Source organism: Larus michahellis, chromosome 7 (genome assembly GCF_964199755.1).
Source record: "Larus michahellis chromosome 7, bLarMic1.1, whole genome shotgun sequence".
NCBI lineage: Eukaryota > Metazoa > Chordata > Aves > Charadriiformes > Laridae > Larus > Larus michahellis.
In genome coordinates, this window is record NC_133902.1 from 7338139 (window position 1) to 7365551 (window position 27413).

General features: G+C 36.7%; 1 protein-coding gene across 10 annotated transcripts in view; it reads left to right on the forward strand.

The window, feature by feature from the left end:
- USP32 (ubiquitin specific peptidase 32) overlaps positions 1-27413 on the forward strand; it is a 77844-nt gene that overhangs the window by 39642 nt on the left and 10789 nt on the right. For 2 of the 10 annotated variants that reach the window (XM_074594354.1, XM_074594353.1), the window contains 19 exons: positions 3582-3713; positions 5225-5332; positions 6118-6233; positions 6624-6686; positions 8579-8662; positions 11345-11406; positions 11519-11621; positions 13381-13573; positions 14748-14923; positions 15690-15830; positions 19025-19184; positions 21499-21653; positions 22376-22457; positions 24179-24253; positions 24859-24997; positions 25281-25386; positions 25623-25796; positions 26324-26498; positions 27147-27298. In XM_074594354.1, the coding sequence (XP_074450455.1) occupies positions 3582-3713; positions 5225-5332; positions 6118-6233; positions 6624-6686; positions 8579-8662; positions 11345-11406; positions 11519-11621; positions 13381-13573; positions 14748-14923; positions 15690-15830; positions 19025-19184; positions 21499-21653; positions 22376-22457; positions 24179-24253; positions 24859-24997; positions 25281-25386; positions 25623-25796; positions 26324-26498; positions 27147-27298 (2396 nt within the window). The remainder of the gene's footprint in view (positions 1-3581; positions 3714-5224; positions 5333-6117; positions 6234-6623; positions 6687-8578; positions 8663-11344; positions 11407-11518; positions 11622-13380; positions 13574-14747; positions 14924-15689; positions 15831-19024; positions 19185-21498; positions 21654-22375; positions 22458-24178; positions 24254-24858; positions 24998-25280; positions 25387-25622; positions 25797-26323; positions 26499-27146; positions 27299-27413) is intronic. The other 8 variants (XM_074594357.1, XM_074594355.1, XM_074594361.1 and 5 more) reach the window with 5 other exon arrangements.

A 27413-nucleotide genomic window follows, 5' to 3' on the forward strand; every position in this document is an offset into this window, starting at 1 on the left:
ACTGAATGAAAGCTCAGATGACACACACTTCCTGATGTGATCTGAACAGGCACTAGGAAAAAAATTATACTTTGAAAAGGTAACATCCTTTATCTATATAAAACCTCTTTAGAATATGGCATTTTTTTCATACACATTAGTATGTTTGTATAATAAGTGCATCTGCTTTTATCATGCTTCATTTAAACTTCAGTAACAAATACAATTGTATGTATATATCATAAATTGCAAGAGATTTCTTTCAGTTTACATTTCTGGAGGAACAGAGCAATAGAGGAGCGCTACATATCCTGAGGCTGATTTACAAGATTATGTGCAAAAAATCACTCTGGAGAAATCAAATTCTGTAACAGCTGGCTTTTCAACTCAGAGTTAAACTTTCCCATGTGCTGTAATCCAATCAATCTTTCAGTATTTTATGTAAGTGAAGCTATTGCAGTGGGCTACAGTTCATTGCTACTATGAATGCCACATTTTTATTTGTATTCAACCTGAGTTGTGTAAGTCTAATCAGTGCAAAGAATATTATTTGCTACTTTGCCAGTTTTACTTTCTAAACTGTTTGGCTCTTCTGCAGAAAGTCAATACACTGGAGCTGCCTTGGCTGTAATATCAGTGTAGCGCTTATGCTAATAGCTGTCAGCTGTTCTTTTGAAGATGATTATTTGAAAATTCTTTGTCTTTTAAATGACCATGTAACTTCAGCCACTGCTTGGCAGAAATGCAGATAAGATGCTTGCTGATAACCTTTCTTTTCTGAGATTAAAATAATACAGCAATAAAGTTAGCACTGTAGAAACAGTGAAGTACAATTTAAAAAATGGAGTACAACTCACTTCTACGATAGATATCTGAGCATGTTTTATTTTGCCAGCAAACCTGTCTTTCAGTTCTTAATTACTAAAGACCAATAATGCACCTGCCAGTGAAAGCAGGTTCCTGCAGAGTTACCGTTCAGTAAAGGCAATGTGACCTTCCGCGTGTTTTTTGAATATTCTTAGTGTTGCATCATTTCAAGAATGAAGTGCAGCCAGCACATTTGTTATCCTTCCTAGTCACAAAGGTAGATGAAAAGGAAACAAAGTGATTTTACATGCTGATGCCCAAGAGTTAGCATAATGCTTTTGTATTTGCTAATGAGAGCAAGAATGTGTGTGCGCAATTCTTCTAAATGACAGTACAAACTTGCCCTTTGCGTGGGGTTGTTTAGGTAGTGTTATAGTACTGTGATTCTCTTCATGTACTTCAGGTTCTGTCTCATAAGGTGGCTCTTACCTTTCATTTGTTATTTTAGTTTTTGTTTATTTCTGTTCTTGAAACTACACGAATATACTTCTTCCTGTATTTCCTGCAGAATGCTGGTACTCTAGTCCTAATGTCATGTCTTGCCAGCTCTTTCTTACCAGTACTGTAGCACCCTGACACCTGTAGAGGCAACAACATTGAGGGAAAGTGTATGTTGTTTGGTAGATTTTTTCTCATCCATTAATATACTGACCATTGGGGAGCAGGTATGTCATTAAATTATCAGGACGTCCCTGTATTTCTTGGAAAATACCAGGTGGAGTTCTACATCACTGGACTGTTCTGCGTAGGATCATGGAGCTGCTGACATCTGTGCCAGTTCTAAGCACCTACGATGTTTCTATATGCTGATCTTCAAAGAAATAACTACTCTATTTCACTTTTCATGATTTCCAGTAGAATGATGTTCCTTAATACATTGAGATTACTGTTTCCTTATGTATTGGGGACGGAGATTTTAGTAGGGCCTGTAGCAATAGGACAAGGAGTAATGGTTTTAAACTGAAAGGGGAGATTTAGGCTAGATATAAGGAAGAAATTTTTCACTCTCAGGGTGGTGAGACACTGGCCCGGGTTGCCCAGAGAGGTGGGAGATGCCCCATCCCTGGAAACATTCCAGGTCAGGTTGGACGGGGCTCTGGGCAACCTGCTTTGGTGGAAGATGTCCCTGCTCATGGCAGGGGCTTGGACTAGATGGCCTTTAATGGTCCCTTCCAATCCAAACCATTCTGTGATTACAACACAACCGAAGCCAGGAGCTGGTGAGCCAGATAAGGGAATCAATCTATCTAGGAAGGAAGGGGAGAGGAGAAAGGAAATCAGTTTGGTTTTTCTTCTGGATCAGTTCTCTTCTCTCACTCACTACGTAAATGCCCAATAGCTGATAATGCTGGTGTGAGGATGCTGTGGCACGTGCTTGGGGTTAAGAGGGAAGGTAAAATGTCTCCGTTCAGCCTGAAGGTATGTCACCTTAACAAGACCTGGGAACTGCAGCTTTGCTGGGGTTGTTCTGCATGCAGTGTATGGTCTGTCTGGTGATTCTACTGACTGTACGGAGGAAAAGCAGGACATGTCTTCACTGATGTTACTTTTCTAGTTAGACTGCCTAAAAATATTTTACAGGAAGATGCAAAACCCTTCCACTCTTCCAACTCTACTTCAGATATTAATCTTTTGTTAAAATTTTTCCGAACTTTCTGCTGATGAGGGTAAGGTGTTGTGTAGTTTGTGATGCATTATATATGATGTGCCTGCGTGGGCAGTTACAGCTACTTCATGCTTATTGTAGGTTACCTAAGTTAATATTCTGATTAAATTACTACTCCTAATGACAGAAGTAGGGAAAGAAATCAATAAAATTTCAATTTGACAAATAACTTTTTTTGTGTCTCTTCTGTTCTTAAGCCTTACAGGATTATTATTGTTTCTGTAGACTAAATCAGGCCAAATAGCTCAAGTTAAACCTATTAGAAAGCTGGCGTGGATTTAAAGGCTCAGAACCATCTGGGAATGGGATCACATGTAGTAGTTCTTAATATAGACAGCTTTGTCATTACATATCTGTTTGAGAACCAATTAATTTGCACTGACCTAAAGCAGTGTTGTGACACACTTGCATATGTAAAAAGGTTAGAAGTATTGTTGAGCAGAAACTTAATATTTTTATATATATATATTTAATTTCAAGGATAAAAACGTAAGGAGACTGGCATTTGTGTATAATGTTTTGAAAGAAAACACAAGTTCTTCCCCTGGCTATTTTTATTCACCTTTGCCGAGCACCTTGTTTTACTCATTATAGCAGCCAAGTACTAAACTTTTTTCCATAGAAGTTCTGGGATTTTTTTTTTTTAATGCTACTTCATACCCTTTTAGAGGATTTAAATACTGGATACATTGGGAAAATAAGGTATTGAACATATAATCTATCTGTTCAGTTCTCCAAGAAGAAATATGTGAAAATTGAGAGTCTGCTGGAGCCTTTAGTGGTGGGAAAAATTCATTTCCGTAGTTCTAAGCACTTGTGATGATGTGTTATTTATGTTGAACTCCTAGATGGTGAATAGGTAAGATGACTCGGTAGATAAAGAAAGTAAAATTTGACCTTTATTTCTTTACTGCTCATGTTTTCAATTTTTACATGCAGGAGTCAGGCATAAAAAAAATTAACGTAGTTTCTCTTTGTAACAAAACAATGCTGCATTTTTATTTGGTGCTGAATTCTAACATGGTCTAGATATTACCAAAAATTTCTTTTATTTTTGTTGATTATACAGTGGAAGAATCCGACATCATCGATCTTGAAAAACGATACTGGCTGCTAAAAGCTCAATCAAGAACTGGACGTTTTGATTTAGAAACATTTGCCCCCTTAGTTTCCCCTCCTATTCATCCATCTCTGAGTGAAGGTATGGAACTTGGATCAAACCTGCGAGGAAGTGGTGTTGCTGTGGTGTTCAGTACCTGGTAGTCTACTGATGTACAAATTTTAGGGGTTTTAAAAGTGGGCCTATTTTAAAATATGTTTTAAGCTTAAATTGCAGAGACACATTCCACTGAGTTCAGAATGTTTGAAAATGAGAAAAGATACCTGAGAAATCTCTTTTTGTTGGAAATCTGGAATGCAAACGAAGTGATGCTTCTTTGTGTTACATACTTATTAGTTGTCAGGAAATACGGCAGACGTTCTGTATAATTTGCCTTGCAGTTGCTTAAAATTTTTCATTGGATTTCTTAAGATTCTGTAATGACGAAATATACTGCTGTCCCTGAATGAGATAAAATAGAAGACCATTTTTTAAATGGCAAATGTGAGTTTCATCTGTTAAATGGCAATTTGGCATGCAAGTCAGAAGCTGTATCGTGCAGTCAATGAAAGAGGCTTCCCTAGTAGTGTAAGTTAAAAGAAGATTTTGGTCAGAAGGCTTGGTCGGGAGGGTTGTGCGTTGCAAGGCAGGCACATTCATACCCAAGCTGGTCTTTCAAGTTGAAGCCGCTCTGGTAATAACTGGAGGTTGTAGTTTTCTAATTGCCATTTACTGCACAACATGAGGACATTAGGTAACACTCTACTTACATGCTAGTTTTTGTCTGCAGTCCTAGAGTGACAATTTTTTACCACCAAATGGTCAGTTTTACTGACAAGTGTCGGCAGTTGGTAGAAAGTGGGGAATTCATCTGCAGTGGATGTGAGCTGTTAGGACACCAGAACTTACAATTCAATAAGGATATATCCTCGTATCCTTTTCCTTGTGAGTGTACTTTATCTGCTTAGTGAGATAAATTTACACAGCTGCCGTAGGGAAACTTGAATGGTTTCTGGTCATTCTATATGTCTTCTGAGTATAGTGCCACTGAGTCATTGTCACTAAGAAAACAATTTTATGGGATAAAAAAAAGTTTTCTCTATCTGCTGAATGAATAGAACTCTTAAATCCTTTGAAGGCCAGTAACTAAACTCCTAGCTCACTTAGGGCCAGATTTGCAAAGGTATTTGGTGATTTTCGTAGGAGTTTCTATCAGGCGCTTTGGAAAAGCCAAAGCATTTGGCATCTGAGTGCCTTTGCTATGTTGGTCCTTTAGCTTTTGTGAAAATGCTTGTTGTGACAGTACTGGTTTAGATGTGCACTCCTATAAATCAGTCGGTGCAAGGAAGGCGTGAAAATAAGGCTGCTGTTCAGAATTCTTGGTTTCCTCCCTGTCCCCGGCTTTGTCTAGCCATACACAAGTGATCTAATTCACCTTTGAAATGGTCTCAGTAGTGCTTAATTATCTTTATTACGCTTAGTAAGAAATTAGTTATAAGTGTTTGAACTTTTCCTTGCAAATGTTAACCATTAACTCCTCTTGTAGATGCTAAGTATGATTGTGAGCTGTTTCAGCCAGATGCTGTAACAGGAGATGCTTTTGTGGTTTGCAGGTTTGTTTAATGCTTTTGATGAAAACCGAGACAATCACATAGATTTTAAAGAAATTTCCTGTGGGCTCTCAGCATGTTGCAGAGGACCCTTGGCAGAAAGACAGAAGTGTAAGTATGCAAAATGTTAACTATTGATGGTAGAGAGGTTTTTCAGTTTGAGCAATGAAGTTTACTTGTTTCCACCTTCTTAGATTTTTTTTTTTTCCACTGAACAAGTATGTGTCTGTGAAAGGTGACAGACTTTAGAAGTTAAAAAGTTAAAGGTATTTTAAATATCAATGCATCCTTTTATAAAGGATGATTAAACCTAATTCTGTATGTTTTATAGCTTATCCATAGCTTCATATAAATTATTAACCTGTTTGGAAAAAAGATACATTTCAGAAGTTACTTTGCAATGTTCTGCATTATGATGCAGAACTGTGTATCTCCATATAGGAAGTGCAAACACTTATCTATTCATTATATATAATATAAAACGGATGTCCTATTTGATTGTCTTGTGGTAAACAGCATGTTCTGGCTTGTTTACTGTCCATTTTTCAGCTGGCTCCCTGCAAAGTTCTTGTGTTTTGAAATACTTTTGTTCCATACTTTTCCAAAGCCATATTGCTGCAACTTAAAAGCTATCATTCACTGGAAATTTCTGGATGCACATATGTTCCCTGCTATGTCACATCAGAAAACACAGCACAGAATTGCAGGAATCTAGATTTCAGTTTATTAAACACAGCTGCTCCATTTCCTCACTACCACACTTGCATCCTGCCTCATCAAAACTGTCAGCACTAAATCATGTTCTTGTGACTCTGCAGACATACGTTCTGCAAGAAAAAAAAAATAATAGTTGTTGAGTAGTTCTAACATGGAAAAGTAATTTCCTTTTTTCTCAGTTTGCTTCAAGGTTTTTGACATTGACCGGGATGGTGTGCTGTCTCGCACTGAGCTTAAAGAAATGGTGGTTGCACTTTTAGAGGTCTGGAAAGATAACCGTACTGATAAAATACCTGTAAGTTATATTTGGTTTTCTGTTCATTTGCTCCTGTTTCTTAAAGTCATCCTTGAAAAGTAGGAATGTGAGTGTTGTTGGAACATGGTTTCAGTGAAATACAGGCTTCCTTCAACTACGTTAGCCGAGGAGCCTTGATAACTGGATGGAACTTACCTCGCGTAGCTTGGACTTCCATTAACCAAAGCAGAATGATGTGACTCTAATGTATGCTCTTTCGTATAAGGAAACCTTAGTTACAAAAGTACAACTGTCTTGAAGCGCTCGCTTGCGAATTACATAGAGGTATCATCAACATTTCTTGCAGTTATGTTTTTATTCTGAACACACGCAGCTCGGGAGAGTGCTATGAGAATTTAACTCTGTTTTCTAATCCTTCTGTTTGTGAAGGAGTTGGGCATGGATTTGTCTGAAATTGTAGAAGATATTTTGAATATGCATGATACCACAAAGGTAGGAATTTGCTGTTCTTCCCTTGTCATTTTTGTATCCTAGTATCTTCAGTTTGTTTATAAGAAAGAAAGTAAAATCTTGTGCTTTCTTTAAAGCAGAGATGTGTCAATAAAAGTGTCTTTCAAGAAATGTCAGTTTTCCATTAAAATTTTCCATATTGTTCTGTGAGAGAAAGACCATGTTTGAATTTTATAAGCCATTTTTATATATGAAACTAAACCAAAAATACATAACCAGATGAAATTAATTTGAAGCATATACTGTTTGCAAGGCTTTGCTATGCATAATTAATACCAGTTTTAAATCTGATGCTTGACTTTTCTTCTGGAGAAATTATTTTTTTGTTTCACGTTAAAAATGATTTTGTGAAGAAAGGAGTAGTGCCATTAGTGTGTCTTATATGTTATGCTATGTAAAGACACGTTATCCTCTTGTGCTGGAGCAGAATTGTATTAATTCAGTAGTAACTTATGCATTATTATTATGAAACTACTTTGTTTGCGATAATATTATATACAAAGAGTGAACCATGTATGACGATATTTCAGAGCTAAGTATCCGGGAGACTATGGGGGCATCTGTCATGACTGTCGTGACACACAGCAAAAAGTCTTAATAGTTTATATTGTGCTTTATAGTTAGCTGCGTGTGAATCTTTAATTATGTTCTTCCTTTTTCAAGATAGGCACTATCATCTGCAAACAACATAGGGGAAGTTGTTTCCATTATTTCATCCTTTGCTTCGCTAATTAGGAAGAGCGTCTGTAAACTATAAATAATTTAAGAAAAACTATAAAGATTGTCTAGAAGTGCTTAATTACTTGTTTGAATAGTTGTCTTGCCTGCTTGTACTCCAACAAAGTGGTGGGCAAATATTCTATTACAATTCTTTCATTACCAAAGCAGTAGAAAATACAGCTTCAGTGAACTTTCTTTCATCCTTGGAGGTTTTTATTGCTTGCTTTTCAAAAGGGTAGTTTGTAACCAAGCGTATAGCAGTCTTGTTTCCACAAAGAGTTAAAAAAGACAACTGAGTCTTCAGAATATCTTTCATAGTTGCATCATGAATGTAGTGGTGGAAAGAACTGATGGTGCAGTAATTACATAAATTACTTAACCTCTCTTCATCTGTTAGCTTTGACCTGTGTGAACTCTGGAGAAAATGGTCTGTAAGAGGAGGTGGAGTAACTGCCACTGCTGGAAAAATGGCTATGAATTACATTACAATATAAAAAATTCAGGTTGATCCTGTCACTAAACTGTTGAAAATCAGAAGGTCCTCTGACATTGGTCAGTGTAACTGTAACTTTGTGTTGTAACTGTAACAGTGTACTGTAACTTTGCAAGTGATTAAGAATTAATAGGACCTGTGTTGTAAGGCAAAACCATAAGGACGTGATGATCCAAAATAGTTTTTCCCAACCCAGAGAGGAAGATGGTGGGTTTCTGAATGGATGCGAGTATGTGCAGAGCTTATTTGCATGATCAAAGTCTTAGAATGTCTTAGTCTTGTTGTGTCTCTTACAAAGTGATTGCCCCGACCAGTCACATACTGCTTCTGCTGGTTTCGTGGTTTCAGGAGGTACAACCGTGGCGGTTGAGCATGAATACTACATCTGAGTGATGGAGAGTGGGAGCAAAGCTTACGTGCTGTGCAGAGTTCATCCGCTGTACATGCAAAGCTTTTTGGTTCTTCAGGTTGCATATGTTATGCTAAAACTGGACTTTTCTTCTTTCATTGGATCAAATTTTGTTATCAGTGCTAGATGCTAATTTTTATCAAATCACGGTCTTTGTCATGCTTTGTATGACACGTTTAATGAGCATTTTAATATAAATAGGTTAATGGTTTGATGTTTTTTCCTTCCCCTTTCCTTCTCCCTTTAACTAAGCTTGGCCACCTCACTCTGGAGGACTACCAGATATGGAGTGTGAAGAGTGCACTTGCCAATGAATTTTTAAATCTACTTTTTCAGGTATGTTTAGAGGAAATCTAAACTTGAAAATTATAGTAATTAACTCATGAGCTTTTTGCATGGCCATGAAGTTGCAGCATCAGCATTTGTGCCAACATGCTTACAGTTTTGTCTGTTGCAATAAGGTATGTGGATTTGCAGTTGTGCATTACCTTGATGGAATAATTCTCTATTTGATTATTGTACTTTTCAGTGTATGGGGATGCCTAAAGCATAATTTGTTAAAGTGAATGTAGTGTACTGTCTATAAAATGAAAAGAAATTTCAAGTGTATCAGCAGTTATATTTTCCGTTAGAAAAAGGCTTTGTTCTTAAGCAGTTGTTCTTGCAAATCATTGCCAAGAAAGCGACACAGGAAATGAGAAAAGCTATTGCTAACTCTTTAAAACCACTTCCCTTCTACCCTTTCTGTTACGGCCATCTGAGGAACCTTTCATTGCTTTCTTCATGAAGCAGTCCTTGAAAACTGTGATATCATATCACTATTGTGTTGCAAAAGCTGAGCATCAAGTGTGTACTGAATTTGTTTTTAATTGAGCTTGAATTGGATTTTTATAAATCCTTAAACCGGTCATAGTTTAGTGCTGTCTCACTTTGTGCAGAAAATAACTCCCTAAGAGTATTTTCATTCACTGTGGTTTGTTCCTTACCCATTTTTCTTAGAGGCTGAGTTTAAATAATAATAATCCTAATGGAGTCTTGAAGATTTGCCCTAATGTTTAGTATTCACCTCCAGCCCCGTATGACACTCTCAGTTCTTCCAGGAAGGGCTCATCTTATGAGTGAAGCTTAATCAGTTACAGGGTCAGATTGTAGCAGAAAAAATATCTCATCAGAAAGAAGCTGTGTGGTTTTAAAAAAAACCAAACCACAAAACAAACAACCAATTGTTGTGAGAGGCTGCCTGAATAGCATACTACTGATTCTCCCTTTTATTACCCTAGACTACTTTCTAAATTGTATTTTGAACTATACTTTTCCAAGGACTGCGTGGGGACTGAGTGAGAGTATTCCGAGGCCATCAGCTACGCCACAGCTGAGAAGAATAAAATCAGAAAGTTCTGCAAATTCTTTTTGTCTCTAATTGCATCAGGTTTTGCTTACATTGTAACCTTCTCAAGAAGGGCTGTCTTTATTTTTGGGCTGTCTTTATTTTTGGACTGTCTAGCAGCAAATATCCTATGATAACTTAGTATTGATTGACTAACAAATATCTAATCTATGCCATATTGAGTTAGAATGAATGAACATTTAGTAAATTTGTCTTGATGAAGATTCCACATAACAATTGTTACACATTGCTTCTTGGACATCTCATATACAATATTTTTTTCCTCCTGACAGAGTTGCTACGTTTTTGTTTTAGATTTTTATTTCCTTTGATAACTTTATCATGTGAGGCACCCTCATCTCATGCTGCAGGCTCAACAGTGTACTCGCACAGGACAGTCTGCCATTGATTTGTCTGGGCATTTATTTGAACTGTCATGAGCTTGTGTGTCTCATCTGCAGACAGAAAAGCTAAGTGGTCTGAGTGGAGCGCCTTGGAAAGCTTGGCAGCAAATAGGTTGGTTTGTTTGCAGCGGAGTTAGTTTATATGAAGAATCTGATACTAGCACAGTGTTACATCAGTTTAAAAAGTACCATCAGAGCCAGCTGTGTTGTGTGTGCTGGAAAATCTGTTGCTTCCCAGCAGCTAATGGCCTTTGTTTTATTCAGAATGTGAAACGGTCTCTCACACTGTAATATAAATTTAAATAAGATATCTCACCAGTCATTAGAAATCTCCAGCTGAGATGCAAATTGATAGCCTCAAAAGAGACATAAGGAAAAGACTATAAATCATGTTATGAGTAGCAACCAATTTGAAAACCGTCTGGGAGAGGAGACGGCTGACCCTCCTCCCTGCACTGGAAACCGAGACTCCCGCAGAGTCAGCTCTTGCTGCCGCTTGCCCTGGGCTGGGAGCTGCTGGGGAAACCAGCCAGGGACGTCGCTCCAGCCAGCCCGGGGTGGCTTTACAATTAGCCATCTGGGACTGCGTCTTGTACTCAGAATAAAACCCCACCCAAATTGAGTAGCCGTCTTGGGGATGGTGCTTTTTTCTTCTGTGTCTGTTTAAAAAAAAGAAAAAGTGCATCAGACATTCAGAGAACGTTCTACAATTTTGAAACTGGAGAGCATTTGTGGTGTCTGGTTGGTTGAGCTGCTTTAGACATCTCCCTCGGTCTCTTCATGTGTTCCCACCTCTCCCCATTTTTCCCCTTTCCATATTTTTTTTTCCTAACTTTTAGCTTATTCTTCCAGCAGCTTTCATTCTCCCAGTTCCTCATTCCCTCTCTCCAGTACATATAGACATCTTAACTTTTGTATGTCCAATCCACGTCAGTTACTGCGCTCTTCCATAGCACGTGCATCAGACATGAAAATTCGTTTTCTGTTCACCTTAATGCCTCTTAATGTCTTGGGGCATTTAAGATTCTTGGTATTTTTGTCTTAACAGGGGGAACAGGTTGGGTAGCTCAAAATACTTTTTAGTGACTTTTTCAATTCTAGGTAATCTTGCTACATAATTAAAAAGAATTTTCTGAAAGGTCCCATTAGAGTTGTTCTTTCTTTCGTTTACCTGATGCTTGTTTCAGAGTGGTGTCATTCTTAATACGAATTGTTTTCTTTTTCCAGGTGTGTCATATAGTTCTGGGGCTACGACCTGCCACTCCAGAAGAGGAAGGACAGATTATTAGGTGTGTGTTTTGCTCAGTATCTTAAATGGGTTTCAGAATCACCTTTTAATATTTTCAACTGTGATTTCCCTGTTTCAATTAATACTTCACGTTCTTCATTCTTTATGTGCAGAGGCTGGTTAGAAAGAGAAAGCAGGTATGGCCTTCAGCCAGGGCACAACTGGTTTCTTATTGCAGTGCCATGGTGGCACCAGTGGAAAGAATATGTCAAATACGTAAGTGAAATAATAATAATGTATACTGAATAAGTGATTTCTTTGTATTTGTGAATGTGCTGATGAAAAAAGAGCGTGGAGCAAATGACTGCTTAGCCAATAATGCTTGAAATTAAGCTTCTCCTGTCTCTTTGTGGAAAATAATTGGTTTGCTGAATCATTGTCACATGGTGAGCTTTTCACTACAACTTCATTAAACTGCCACCTCTTTCTGTAATTTGTTTCATTATTCCTGCACGTCAAAATATTTTTGAATAAAAACATACTCTGACAATAGTACTTCCCTTAAGTCTTTTGATCCATTTGATAATAAAGCTACCTGTTTTGGTTTTGACTTTGCTTGGGCCATAAATACACAATGTGCGTTTTCTGGACGAATAAATTTGATTTATAGGCAATGATGAAAAGTAGTCCAGTACCTGATGGTGATCAAAGGAGTCGTACTAAAACCTTGTAGTTACAGGGTGCTCTTTCATACTCTTCAACTAAAATATTCAAGTTAAAGCATCACTATGAAGTTTACAAAAGAAAGCATATTTAATAGAATTTAATTGAGGTGGAGATAATTTTTTTTTTGCAGGTTACACGAGTGGAATAAACTATTTCTCCAAAGAGTTTTATATAGTGATAAGTAATCATATAGTATTTGAGTTGTATAAATATAAATAACTAAAAGTATTCAGAAAACTGCAATGTATGCATTAACTAACCATGTAATTACAGTTATTCTTTGTGCACAATGAATTGGACAGATGATGGCTTAAATGCCTGAAATACCGGGTAACTTGATCCTTGTCCTAGTATAAGTACTCAGATGGACACATGATTTCATACCTCATGCTTTGCATAACAGCACAATGCCATTAGTCACTCTACCTCTTGAGCAAAAAGAACACTCAGAATTCCCGTGAAAATCTGTAAATGATTGCTGTAATTCCAACATACATTTTTGTCTTATTTTTGTACTTGTAGCTTTACTGCACAGTTTTGTTATTTGACAAGATACTATGTTTAGTGATGTGATAAATAGTGGAGGGGACAGCATAAAACAGGAAATATCCCTTTTTCCAATGTTGTTACAGTGCAGTTCATTGCATGGATTTTCTGTTTTCCCCTCGGAGGGTCAGTTAATTCCCTTTTTCTTCTGCTTTCTCATTCATTGACGTTTCTTGTTGTGACTGGTGCTGTAAATTGGGTAGGATTCTTCTTACATCTTGTCTGTACTGGGCAGGCAAGTTATGCTTTTGGGGGGATGCGCATTTTTCTTGCCCAAGCGTGAGCCAGATTGCCCTTGCAATGCTGCTTCTCCAAAGGAAACAACGGAATTTTGTTTCAAAACAAAGTTAGAGAAGACTAAAATGTTGCAGGTTTGAGGAAGGAGTGTTTTTTTGTTCTCCTGCTTGCGCTTCTCATTTAACCATATGAAATTCAACAAGAACAAATCCTCAAATATTTATAGTCTGTAATTATAGCTGTCTAAAATGGTTGTCTTTTTGTGTATCTAGATAGAGAAAATAATTCTGGTATTTCGTGATTTTTATATTGTGCAGAAGAGTTTATTCGATTGGTTTAACACATCTGTCTCTTTCTGCATATTTTTCATCAGTAGATGTAGAAAGTATTTTTGTTTTTCTATAAAGCTTGTCGTGATATGCAAAAGTGGTCATACAGCTGTGAATTTTGTTGATTGATTTGGCTGATGCTAAATGTCTTTGATATGGGCTTATAATTAACTTTTCTACTTGCCTACCAATTTTAGGATGCAAACCCTGTTGTGATAGAGCCTTCATCTGTCTTGAGTGGAGGTAAGAATTCACTCATAGCTGCTGCAGCCAATACTTCAGAACAGGGAGAAGACAAAATGGGAGGTCTTAATTACTTCAGTGCAACAGAAGAAAAGTTTTCAGATAATATTTCTACTGCATCAGAAGCCTCAGAGACTACTAGCAGCAGTAAGCATAACATCTTATTTCCTTGGAGGTTTAATGTAGAACAGGTTTTGAGAAAACGACATACTGCATGGATTCCTCCAGGCGGAAAGATAACACAGCTTAGATTGCAGAAGTGGCCGACGTGTAGACGTTGGTGAATTACTAGGATTTTTTAGTCTGCGGTGGATAAGCAAGAAACAGTCTTGTTTAAACAGCAGTTCATCTTTTATGCTATGATTACTTTCCAGAATTGTTTTCAAGATAGTTTTTGTCCTATAATTTATTTTCCGAGTGGATTTTTTTTTCCCCCTCTTCACCTGAAGTTGTTTCTAGCTCATAGCTCGTTGATATCGGACTATGTCTTGCAATGAGATGACCTCAGCTACGACAAAGAAGAAAGAAGCAGAAAAACAATTAGGAAAAGCAGACGTATAGTTTTACAGGGCATGAGATCTAAATGAGTTTGTGCAGATTCTGGGAGCCGTCTTTGGGAAAGAAGAAGAGATTTTAGTGATGATTTTCAGTCAGTTCTTGTGAGAATTTGAGGTGATGTTTTTTTCCTTGTGAGGCAGCTGAATGTGCATCTGGTATTTTAAAATCTGTATCTTAAAAACACAACTTCAATTTGAAGTAGATAAATTACTGTGATCTTTTTTGGGTTGGGGAATAGAGGAAGGGCAGGAAGGGAGACAAGTTTTAGATAAAGGTTCTTTCTTTTTTCTAACCTCAAATTTAGATTTGTTGTGCTGTATAACAAAAGGAGGTTCTATAAGAATAAAATTTATGTGCTGATTCAAGAGGAAGAAATGAAAATAAGGCATTATTGCATATATATTCAGGTTTTTCTGTAAGATTTTCAAAGGTTTGATATTCAAACATCCAGACAACAGCAAATGCCAAACACATTTGCTCATGCCAACCTAGCTGTTTTCAAACCAGTTTTGTGTAAGTATCTGCTTTGGTATTTGGATCTCAGAGATCTGCTTCTTTACCTTTTCTGAGAGTGCTAATATGTTTGTCACTCTCTAGTTTGGAAGAGTTGCATGTTTTACTGAAGTGTGAAGGATAGCAAACTTCTTCAGCCTTTTTTAAAAGCAAAAAAAGGATACAAGTTTAACTGTTTTGTTTATGTTATGGACTCATGAACTAAAATAGAGATGATTTTTTTTTTTCCCCCCTTTGTATTCTGTTACAGATACTCTTTACCCTGGCACACCAGGGGCTGATGTCTGTTTTGCTAGGCAGCATAACACTTCGGACAATAATAACCAGTGTTTCCTTGGAACCAATGGGAATACTTTGCTACAACTTAATCCTCAGAAACCAGGAGCTATTGATAACCAGCCCCTAGTAACACAAGAGCCAGTGAAGGTAAATGCATCTAAGTCATGTGAATATAGGAAAAGTATCTTTTTAGTGTACTTTTATCACAGCTTTTTATGTGTTGTTTTTTTCAGCCAGTGGCTTAATTCTAAGTTAGCGCTGTTTTGTCATATAACAGAATTTGGGTTTCTTACTCTTATTTTAAGAGGGAAAAAAAAGGTCTTCTGTTTTTAAGGCTACTATTGAGTGTTTTGTGAGAAGAGAAACACTCAAAATGTTCTTAAACAGCTTCACAGACCTTACGAACGAAAAAGGCATTTATGAAAACACAACTTTCAGCGTTACGCTAAAGTATTTTAATAATTAAACACTGTTCTTCAGTGTTTTCAATCTAAATATAAGAGTTATTGCTATTGCATAAAACCAGAAAATAGTTATTAACTAGTAAACCAAACCTGACAGTTTTTCCAGTATTCATACAAACAAAACATAAAACACAGACCAGCACCATCAATGATGAGTATAGATTGGATTTCTCTGTGCAGTATCTGAAGTTGTTGGAGTAGGTGACACAAGAGAGAAATCAAATACAAATTTTATATTAGACAGCCTTTTAGAGAAATAGTAAGTAGTGAAACTGGAGCATTAATTATTGTTACATTTAAATACCATCTTTCAGTATGAAAAACAGTTGCTAATTGCTACTTAAAAGTTTGACTAATTAAAAAGTCTTCTGTGTTTGTGAACTAAAATTGCTGTAGCTGTATACTGTTTTTTCTGCTTGAGATTTGAGGAAATCCCTTTTTGTTTAAAGGCTGCGTCACTAACAATGGAGGGTGGAAGATTAAAGCGATCTCCGCAGTTGGTTGAAGGAAAGGACTACGTAATGGTACCAGAACCAGTTTGGAGAGCACTTTACCATTGGTATGGAGCAAATCTGTCCTTGCCCAGGCCGGTAAGTTGTGATTGTAGACGCTGTTTACTTGCCATAACCACCAAGATAATCTAAACAACCTCATGTGTCCAAGCTTCTGCCAGTTCCACAAGGTAATCTTTTATGGTCATCTCCAACTTCATCCAAAAACGAATAGTCTAAATGAAGAGTCTTGAAGGGCAAGCTGGGAAAAAGCAGTCTCAAAAACAGAAAGTTGTAGATATTTGCCAGGAGTTTTGCAGCACAAACCCCAGGAGATACTGCAGCAGGGCAGAACTGTTGCTCAATAGACAATGATTGCTAAAGCAGACAAAAGTAAATTTGAGATCAGTTTAAAGACTTGGGATCAAAACACTCATCTTTAAAAGCTAAGATAAATTTTCAGCTGGTCTGCAAAACTAATAAATTTAAAACACCTGCATCTTTGAAAATGCGTTTCTCCTCTCTTACAATTTAATGATGTGGGGGGAAGTGTCATAGAAAACACAATGCGCAAGATTTGGTGAAGATCTAAAAAGCAATAGATGATCCCAGTAAAGAAAACAGGCAAAGACTATTCTGTGTGAAAATGCTTGCTCAGAAGCACTTCTGAGCTGTAGCTGCAAGCTGCAGGAGCAGGTATTACTAAAAAGAATTCGCGTATGAGCATAGCAGCTTTTGAGTACTCCACAGACTGGTTAAGTTGTTCACCTTCTAGTCAAAGGTTTTTCAATAAAGCATTTATCATAAGAAATTCCACAAGAAATAGATGCTAAAACTGAGTTGGCATCTACTGTCAAAGGCTGAATCAGCATGATTCTGGTTAACCATGTTCAGTGCTAGAAGCAAAGACCAGCACCTGATACACTCATCCAATCGGGCTGCTCTTTTAATTCTTCAGTTTTGATTTTTATTGCAGGTATTACATATCGTGGCCGTTTGAATACCAGTTATTATTTTGAGCAGATCATATATTCAAAATAAATAGTTCTCTCGTGTCATTCACATTCGAGTATTATGATAATTACCTTTCTTTTTTCTAATGAGTAACTAAAAGTCGTACTGGTGAGGCAAGTGATGATCATTCTCATTCTTCAGCACAACATCAGTTACACTCCTCCAGACTTAGGGGATACTCATTTGCCAGCAAATAATTTGTATGTAGTGAATTTTCACATTTCTTACATTTGACAGTAAGCAGAAAAGCCAATGAATCACAATAAAATTGTGAAATAGTTCTACAAATGATTAACCATAAGTGTTGCAATTGTGTGATTAAAAAATATATTCACAAGTCAGTAATACTGATTTTTATATCAACATTTATTGAGTTGCCTGTAGTCACTTAAAGCCTTGTAATAAAATTAACTAATTAGGAAGAACGTGTCAAAGATAAGAAAGTATTTGTATTTGTTTGCATAAAAGTTTTATTAAAAAACAGGAAAAAAAACCTTGAAGAACTGAAATTGACTCTTTGTAACTAACACTAGTATTTTCTGTATTAAAGCTGTAATATCTTTAATTAAAAATTAATTTTGGGCATAATGCAGAATGTATTGCAGAATATAATTTTCAAATGTGAAAGTGCTATATATTAAATGGAATTCACTAAGTGGACTGATAATTAGTCTGTGTTATCCCAATGAGATTTTTTTTGGTTGCAGTTAAAACAGCAACAGTATTGAAAAAGAAGAGTAATTATGTAGCAACAGCCATTGTTGAATCATATAATTTACTCACAATTTATTGAGCTATCTCTCTGTTTCTCTGTGTGTAATATTGCAAAACGATTAACAGGTCATAATCATTTGGAGCTAAAGCTGGCATGACTTGAATTATTAATACTGAATTTATAAAAAAGTAGGCTGATGTTAGAGGCAAGAAAAACTGACGTAATTTGGTCTGTTCAATTAGAGGCACTGGAAAGTTTCTTCTATTTCTGTTGAATATGTTTATTCCATATAGTGTTTGGTTTATTCTGTGTCAGGTAGTCTCTTATAGGAGTGACAGGTAAAAAAAGGAAGTGAAGGGATTTTTTTGATGGTAGCAATATAGATTAGGTGGTCGGTGTCACAAAAATTCAGTGTCAGAAATGGGGGAGAATTAGCTGTATGATTTTTTGACAATTCGATCTGTTAGCCGTAGTACCGGCAATTATTTTACAGTGAAAAATCACTGACTTCTGTTACCCTCCTCCCACACATTCTCCATGGAAACAAACACCTTTCATGATCCAGAAAAGGCCACATTTCTTTACACACAGCACAAACTAATGTGCTTGAGATTTTTGCGATAGGGTTGTGAGAAAAAAGACTTCTATTCAGAATGAGAGAATTTCAGTTTGGGTATCCTGTCTGCAAAAAAAATATAAATAATGTATGTATGAACTTTAGCTTTTTGGTCCATAATTAAGAAATTTTTTGACACTTAGTTGTCTGAACACTTGAATTCTTGAAGACCATTTGATTACTCGCAGCCAGCACACAGGTACTTACAGTCCCAGGCTCCCACCCCGCGGCAGGGACTACTACATTGTTCCTTTCCAGAAAATTTCATCACTATTGTTTTTATTGTAACTGAGGTTTAATCCCATGGCACTTCAGTGCATTATATTGCTTCTCACAACTTAAGCTGAGTGTTTTCTTCTGCTTCACATGGTCACAAAAATAGTGAACATTGCTGCCATTTATGTATGTCTACGTTTGGGCAGATCTAGGTAGCACAATCTTTGTAGAAATGGTGGCTGAAAAGCTGCAAGTCCTGTTCTGGGGTAATTTCGGCTTTTCCTGTCAACATCTAAATGCAACAAAAGTAAGTTTCAGTCTGTTCTTACAATTTAAAGGTTTGAATTCAGTCCTAAAGTTCAGAGTGAGTGTTTTTCAACAGTTGTGAAACTTTTATATTGAAGTATACACTGAGCAGAATTAATGAGGTTCATTGTAAATTCACATATATTTCAGGGATTATACAAATGTTCTTTCCATGGTGTTGTGCTCCACTAAATGAGGTGTTTGCTTTTGACAATCTGCAACTAATAAGCTTCAAAAAGTGCTTAGAAATCAGTGTGGATATTTGCTTAAGACCCCATAAGAAGTTCAGAGGATTTCTCATCTCCTAGTAAAACATAGTTTATTTTTTTAACCATCTGCTTTAATCATTAATTCCTGTTCCTATTGGGATTTCCTACACGTTTGGAACAGCAGTCTCTTAAAATGTGTTTTAAACGTCTTTACTAGGTGATCAAAAACAGCAAAACAAATGTGCCTGAGCTGGAGTTATTCCCTCGCTACCTGCTCTTCCTGAGACAGCAGCCTGCCACTCGAACGCAGCAGTCCAACATCTGGGTGAATATGGGTATGATGAGCCTGAGAATGTTTCCTCAGCATTTACCTAGAGGTAACTTAAGAATGCAGCAAGAATCCCAAGTGCGCAGTTTCTAAGAAAGCGAGAGCCGCAGCTGTAGGAGCTTTGCTGCCACTGTGCTTGTACACCAGCTAATCAACTGTGAGGCACAATCAGCGGTTGGTAAAGATTGAAAGGCTTTTCTCCTGCCTTCTCTTGGAAGAAAGAGGCACGAGGGAGCATTTGCAGTGCAGTCAGTTCAGTTGCAGAGTTACTGCAAATCGAGTGGGGAGATGAAAGTGAGCAATGAGCACTGCATAAACCCAACAGCTAAGAAGGGCAGGTCTGGTTAATCCTGTCCATAGTTAATTTTGCGGCCATAGAATACGTGCGTCTGTGCATCGGGGTGGGGTGTGTATCTGATAGTACAGTGGTACGATAGATGAAATCATGATGCAGCCAACTGGTTCCGAGTTAGTTGGGCAGCTAGAGTTTAATGCCCCAAATTATTTCATACTCTTTAGAAAAGGATTGAATTAATGGAATATGAAGACTGTTATTTGATGCATTTCAGAAAGACAATTCAGTAGAAGTGTGAACATCCAACTAAAATATGTGCCATAATCGTGGTGGTAATGCTCACCAGAAGATTGTACAAGTAATGGGCTATAGGAAAAATCTTTAGATTGCAGCTTCACGTTTCAGCTGGGAAGTGTTGCAGGATTTGTTTCGAGTACCAATTTGTATGCGCAGTTGCATACTTGCCTTGCACAATAGGTTTGAAGAAATACCTGATATTCACACACCTGTACATCTGGATACAGACAGACACACGTGGGCATCCACAGTAGTGTGTGTCCAGAAATGGGATCACCTGACCACTGAAAATTAAATCCTTCAGCCTTGCTTTAGTTAGCCTGTCTTTAAAAATCTCATGCAGATGTTCAGTTTTTCACTGCTTTGGTAGAATCTCAAACTTAACGTGTAGATGGTGGCTGCCTGCTTGATCCAGTTCCGCTACAGAAACTGCCTGCTACCCAAATTCATTTTTCCTACTTGACCTAATAAAATGGAAACTGCTTTGTTTGGACATCCTAAAATGCCAAAATTCAAATAAAGAGAATCTTCTGATGTGCCAAATTTGATCTTGATTTGGAATTATTTTGCTCTGCACTAATTTATTTGTCCAATCAGTGATTAATCTTTTTGAGTTTTCAGATATGCTTTCTTGCTGTAATCTTACAACTAATCCTCTGATCCCTAATCTCAGAAAATGCTTTTTTGTGTTCTTTAAAAAAAACCTGAGTACTTTGCTTGGTATACTGAAGCAAAACTGATGCTTTGCTGACTTATAAGATGATTACAGTATATTTTTACACCCTTGTCAAATTGCATGTGATGTTGCATCTTTTCATATGGTACTGTTTATTTTATTTTAATCTTTTGACAGTGAAAGTAGAACAATGTCACTTGTGGTTATTTAAGTAGTGCAGTTGCCCGGTTGGGTTTGGCTGTATAATAAAAGCTTTTCATGAATATGTTACAGACCTGTCTCTGGGAGGAGCGGGGAATTTCCCAAGTTTAGACTAAAGAAGCTCAAAAAATAAAGCATGTAAAGCTGGTCTCATCTCTTTCAAACTGAGCTTGTGCAAATGTTTGATTTAAAGATGAGCTCCTATTATGGAAAACAGCAACAGTCTCGACTGATGGAATTAGTTCGTGTAGCAAACATGAGATTGTTGAAAAAGTCTGATGAAAATCCTAGGCGTCTTCACAGAATGTTTTGAAGAATTCAGTTAAGAATAGTTTTACTGTGAAACTGCCAGGTTGATTTCATCTTCACAGAGCAGCGTTCATCTCCGTACAAGAGCTGGAGCAAAGTTATGCTACTTCCAAGAACAGTCAGACTGATTTTTTTTTTAACCTTATTTTTTTTACTTACAGTGTGCTCTCAAAAAGAAAATTCTCATGAAATGCTGAAATCTTTTATTTTGAAAATTAACAGAGTCTCTGATACTCTGTCTTTAAGAGAAAAAAAAGAATAGTTCACTCTTTTAAAACTACTTTTAAATTATTTCTTTCCTATGAGAACCTTAGGGGAGCAATTTTCTAATAGGTTTTGGTAAGAAAGGGAGGTAAATGTATCTGCTTTTCGATAGCAAGTTTGTTGTCCCAAAGGGTTAGCAACAACTAGCTTTCCATCTAACTCATTATTTTGTCCATAAACAAAAAGAGTAGAACTGTGTCCTGCTTTTTCACAAAAAGTACTTATAGTGTATGTAGTGTATCAGTTGTTAATGATCTGATTTTGGTTGGCCTATGAGTGTATACATTACCTTTTGCCCTTTTCTTATGATTGTGAATCCAGGGAACGTACCTTCACCAAATGCTCCTTTAAAAAGAGTGTTGGCTTATACCGGCTGCTTTAGTCGAATGCAGACAATTAAAGAGATACACGAATATCTCTCCCAGAGGCTACGTATAAAAGAAGAAGATATGCGCCTCTGGTTATACAATAGTGAGGTAATGTCAACATTTTTTCTTTTTTTTTATCAACTCTTTGATATTGTATGTCTTATTCTTTCATAGAAACGATTAAATATACACACACAGAAAAAAAAAAAAATAGTGGTTTTAAGTTTCCTTTGCAGTTTAACCACCCAGGTTGGAAGACTCTTGCTGTGTATTTTCTAGAGCTTTTTGTGCATACCAAGCAGTGAAATTTAGATTTTGGTATTAATGACCCAGAAAAATTACCTTTTGTTTTCCTAGTAGCCTGATAAACACTAAATTATCCTGTGGTATATTTAAAAATTGGCAATTGACCTACTAAAAGGCTTAATATGAAGTGTCATAGAAACTGTTTTAAATGGAAATAAAAATATATTATTTCATTGACACGCATGATGTTGTTGGCACAGAAGCCAGCAGCCATCCAGGATCTTTTTCAAATGTGTATGTGAACACATCAGAGTGAATAAGCAGACTATATTCCTCCAAATCATTAAGAGCATGCAATTCTCTCATTCTAAAGAAATACCACATAAAATTAAAGCATTGAACTAGATGCTTCTGGAGATCATTGACCTACTGTATTGAATTAACAGAGGTAGGAAACTGATGATCTCATTTTTGTGAAGAAATTTTTAATACTGTTTTAATTTAATTGCTTCAAGATTAAAATACCCTCCGAGAACTTAAAATCTAGAATTAATAACTGTATGAAGTATTTTTTCCTCCTGCAGAACTATCTTACTTTGCTGGATGATGAAGATCACAGACTGGAGTATCTTAAAATCCAAGATGAGCAGCATTTAGTAATAGAAGGTATGAGAAGGGCCTGTAATTGGTTTGCACACTAAACCCAAATAGTTTTATATGAGTATATATGATGATAATAAATTGTATGTACTACCCATTTCTGTAATTGCCCAAACTACACAAATATATAGGCCTACTATCCAAGTGTTTTTCTGGGGGGGAAATGTTTTAAGAAGAAGGAGTATGTGTAAGTAGACGTCTGTCTCTATGTATGTATGTATTGAAAGAAACACAGGAAGAAATACCAAAGCTTCAAATAATCCACTGCACTTACAGTGGATAAAATACCAGAGATTTAACAGAAGCAATTTGAGGCATCTGAGGCTTTTTCATTACCTGATTTTTCTTTCACTAATTTTACAAGAGTTCAGGTTATGATACTTTCATGGACACATTCTTACTCATAAAGCAAAAGAGGAAGAAAACTGCATGTTTCAGTCCATGTCAGGTTCATGTCTAAGATTTTCATTACAAGCTGATTTTATTTTCACATCTGGAGAGAACCATTTGGCCTTCCCTACTTGACTGGCTCTCATGATGGTGAAAAGGCATCATAAACAATCTCAGCCTTTCTTCTTTCAATTTATGTCGGTTGTGTGTCATCCTCCTGCCACGCGCTGCTACGCTGGGCAGTGCTGTTGGTCTCAAATACGTTAAGCCTTTCTCAAAGGTATCAGGGTGCATGGATGAGCTGAGTTTTCAATGAGGTTGACCTTTTTGGCTAATCTTTTAATGTGAGAACCAGAAGCGTACATTCTTAATCCACTCTCCTGTTGTCCTTACATCACAGGGGCTCTATGGAAATCTGGGTCTTGCATTGTGCTAGCTGGACTCATGCTTTTTGCCTCTTGGCTCAGCTCATATTTAATTAATTTAAAATTGGCAGAGTGGTTGATGTAGTTCACCGTGTATCTGCATTAATCACTAGACACAAGAGAAGAAATGGGAATTTATGAGTGGAGACTGGGGAGAGGGACTGCCCCTTGCTGTATCAGGTGAAGCAGAACCCTGAGGCTGTAGTTCAATAAACAAATGGGCGTTAAGTCAACGCTGCCACTGAAAGGAGTCCCCCCTTCCTCTGTGTGTTATGCCACCTGCCTTAACCATGGACTTGATGCCTATCCGAGAAACCAGATGTGAGTAGTGATCTAGTGAAAAATAACTCCCTTTTTTCAGCCAGCTCCGTCCCTTAAGGCAGTTTGCTGTATGGCTGGTGTCAGTGCAAGGCAGAGGTTGAACGGGGATCCTATGGGGAGTTGGTGCTAAAGCTAGTTTAGGAAGGCTTGCGGGTTTTTGTCCCACTTTATCTCGAAACACATGTAATTTGTCCCTGTTTCGAAATACGCTTGAATTTTTCATTATATATATTAGCGATTGCGCATGAATTGAACAGATTTGTTCAAGCTGGTGGATCCTTATTAAGTATTACAATAAGTACTGAAAAATTTGTTATCCAAGAGGAAAGAAATCTGAAGGATGCTTTCTAAAGATGTTACTGGTATGGTTGGAATGATGCCAGCATTAGAAGGATTTCCCAAAACGATTGGAAACATTGAAATGAAAACTAGCAAAAATAGTAACTAAAATAGTAACTAAAATAGTAACTAAAATTTCTAATCTCAATTGAATATTAGAAAATTTTAATTAAACCTATTCAAGTTGTATAAGCTCTCTGGAGTAAGTAACAAACAATTAAAAAAAAATCCTTGTACTGTATCTCTTTTTAGTTCGAAACAAAGACATGAGCTGGCCAGAAGAGATGTCTTTTATAGCAAACAGCAGTAAAATAGACAGACATAAAGGTAAGTGTTTCAGCATAGTAATTGAATTATGATGAGAAGAAAAATCCAAGAGGCTGTATTATGTTCAATCAATTCTTTTTAATATAAGTGCTCTTAACATTGGAAGAGGTCTTTTACGCCTGTGCTGCTTTGCATGTTCTTTCTGTTTTATTAACTTTGATGCTGGAAACGTGGGAGGGTTGGATGTATAGACAGATAAATTTGTAGATGTTCAGATGCAGCAACAGAAAATGGCACATAGGAAATTCTAAATTTTATGTTTATTATCTTGGATTTTTTTGAGGTAAGGAATAGTTAAGATTTTAACAAAGTAATCCAACCATGATTATTTACCTAAAAATAGTTTTATGGATCGTACCGATGTCCATAGTCGATTAGATCCAACAAAATACCTCAATTTCTGTTTACTTAAGTGAAGTTGAGAGAGCGGGTGTGTTGAACAGGCCGTTCTTCTGTTGCATCTATGCTAGCTGTAGTCTCGTAATTGGGAGCAGGATAAAATGAACCAGTTACTGTGAAAAGGTCATATGCTTAACTTCACTGATTCACCATTCTGAATTTTTCACATCTGCGCAACTGGTATAATTATGTTTTCTTTATGTCAGTTCCTACTGAAAAGGGTGCTACTGGATTAAGCAATCTGGGTAACACATGCTTCATGAACTCCAGTATCCAGTGTGTCAGTAACACACAGCCTCTAACGCGGTATTTCATCTCAGGAAGACATCTTTATGAACTTAACAGGTAATTTTCTATTTGAGACCACTGGCATTTTAGAGGCTGTAACATTTCTTTAAGATGAGTTTCAGCTTTCAGAAGTAGACAGTATGAATAAATCCTTTTAACTTCAGTGTGATCAACCACTGCTATACAGCAGATGCTAGATTAGATAATTGAAAGTATAACCTCTTTTGTTTCTGGGAGAGTTAAAACAGTTCAGCAAGAAGCCTTTGCGCTTCCTTGTTCATCCCCATGCTTGAACATTATTTAAATTTTAGTATGGTATTAATTACTTTACAATTTCTAGGACAAATCCAATAGGAATGAAAGGACACATGGCCAAGTGCTATGGGGATTTGGTTCAGGAGTTGTGGAGTGGAACGCAGAAGAATATAGCACCGTTAAAGCTGCGGGTAAGTCTGTGATGTGTGTTGTTTAAAGGTAGAAAGCAAGAATTTCTTTGAATAGTAGAAATCTTTCAATGCACTTTTTCCTGAGGTTACCTGTATTGTAATGGTTCTGGGACTCAAATTAGTACCTCCCCTAGAGAAAGGGAAGGTTGACAGCATGCGTCTTGTCTACAACATTTTGATTTATTGTTACAACTTTCATTACGTGATGTTAAATAACTTTCTGGCTTTTTTTATAGTGGACAATAGCAAAATATGCTCCAAGATTTAACGGCTTTCAACAGCAAGACTCACAGGAGCTTCTGGCTTTTCTTTTGGATGGTCTTCATGAGGATTTAAACAGAGTTCATGATAAGCCATATGTTGAGCTGAAAGACAGTGATGGTCGACCAGACTGGGAAGTAGCAGCAGAGGTATGGGTTGGGTTGTTTGCTGGTTTGTTTGGGTGGTTTTTTTCCCTTATAGTACTAGGCTGCTAAGTTGTTGATGAGACTGTCTGTGGCAATACTCTTCCAGGACTGTACCATCTTTTGGAACTCGTTAGATCTGTGATTTAAGGAGCCAGTTTTACCTTTGAGATGAAAATTACTTTTAGATATTATAATAAAGGTATAAAGATGATACTTCACAATCATTTTGAACAGCTCTTCAGAATTATGGAGTATTACAATTTTTCAAGATATCTGATGATCCTTTCGGAAGTACGTTAAATGATGTCATGTCTTGATTATTGTGTTAATTGAAATAACTTTTCTTTACTCATGTTGAAGCTAAATACTTCCGATTTATTAGAAATTGGTAAACAATTCCTATGGAAATAATTTGACTTCTGTAGGCCAATAGAACTTTGGAGGTCTTCCAGCGTATCCTCCTTCCTCTAGTTCAAGCAAGTAGTCTTCAGTTTCTAACTTCGTATTGGTTTTTTTGTGCTTCATTTTAGGCCTGGGAAAACCATCTGAGAAGAAACAGATCCATTGTTGTAGATTTATTTCATGGGCAGCTGAAGTCACAAGTAAAATGTAAAACTTGTGGACATATAAGTGTTAGATTTGACCCTTTCAATTTTTTGTCCTTGCCTTTGCCAATGGATAGCTACATGCACCTAGAAATTACAGGTGAGTAGTAGTGTTTAACTCCCTATAAACTTGTCATTGCTAAAATAAAAATTGTGTATGTAGCACAGCTACAAAACATCCAGATTTTGTTTGTGTTAGCACTTACGCTTAAAAATAGTATAGCTATTTTAATATAATAGAGTACCAGAATTTTCATTGGAATACAGTTAAACTGAAATAAAATCTTTAAAAACAAAGCATAGGTGGCCCATTTTCAGTCTCGACTAAAGGACTTAATACAGAAACATGTCAGCTGGAAATTCTGAGAACTTTCCTTCTGTTCACTGTGTTGTGGAGATTGCCCTAAATCTGCCTAGAGCGAAAAAGAAGGGCTGGGGGGAGTATGCAAACAAAAAATACTTTATAGGTCATGAACTATACTATGAAGAACCCACGTATTGTTGCAAAAGAGGCAAAAGGAAGGATGATTAAAAAGTGAAACAAATTTTGATACCATTTTCTGCTGTCCATGCAGCAAGAGATTTTCTGACATTTGTCTGCAGACCTTGAAAATAGACTGGTAAAAAAATAAATCATATTTTTAAGTGGGGAAAAAAATACTTTCTGGTAAGTAAATAGCTGTAATGTATTATTCTCATTAAAACTTTCCTAGTTTGCTGACCAGTGTGTTTCTTTTCCCCTTTAAAGTAATTAAATTAGATGGTACTACTCCTGTTCGATATGGCCTGAGGTTGAACATGGATGAAAAGTATACAGGCTTGAAAAAACAGTTAAGTGAACTCTGTGGGCTAAAACCGGAACAGATTCTACTTGCAGAAGTGCATAGCTCCAATATAAAGGTAAGAAGAAAAAAAAAAATTAATCATTGCTGCAATGTACTTGTGGTATTTTTGTTTGTTATTTGTGTACATCGGCATACTACTTCATTCTTTTTGACATTATGCTTTGCTTACA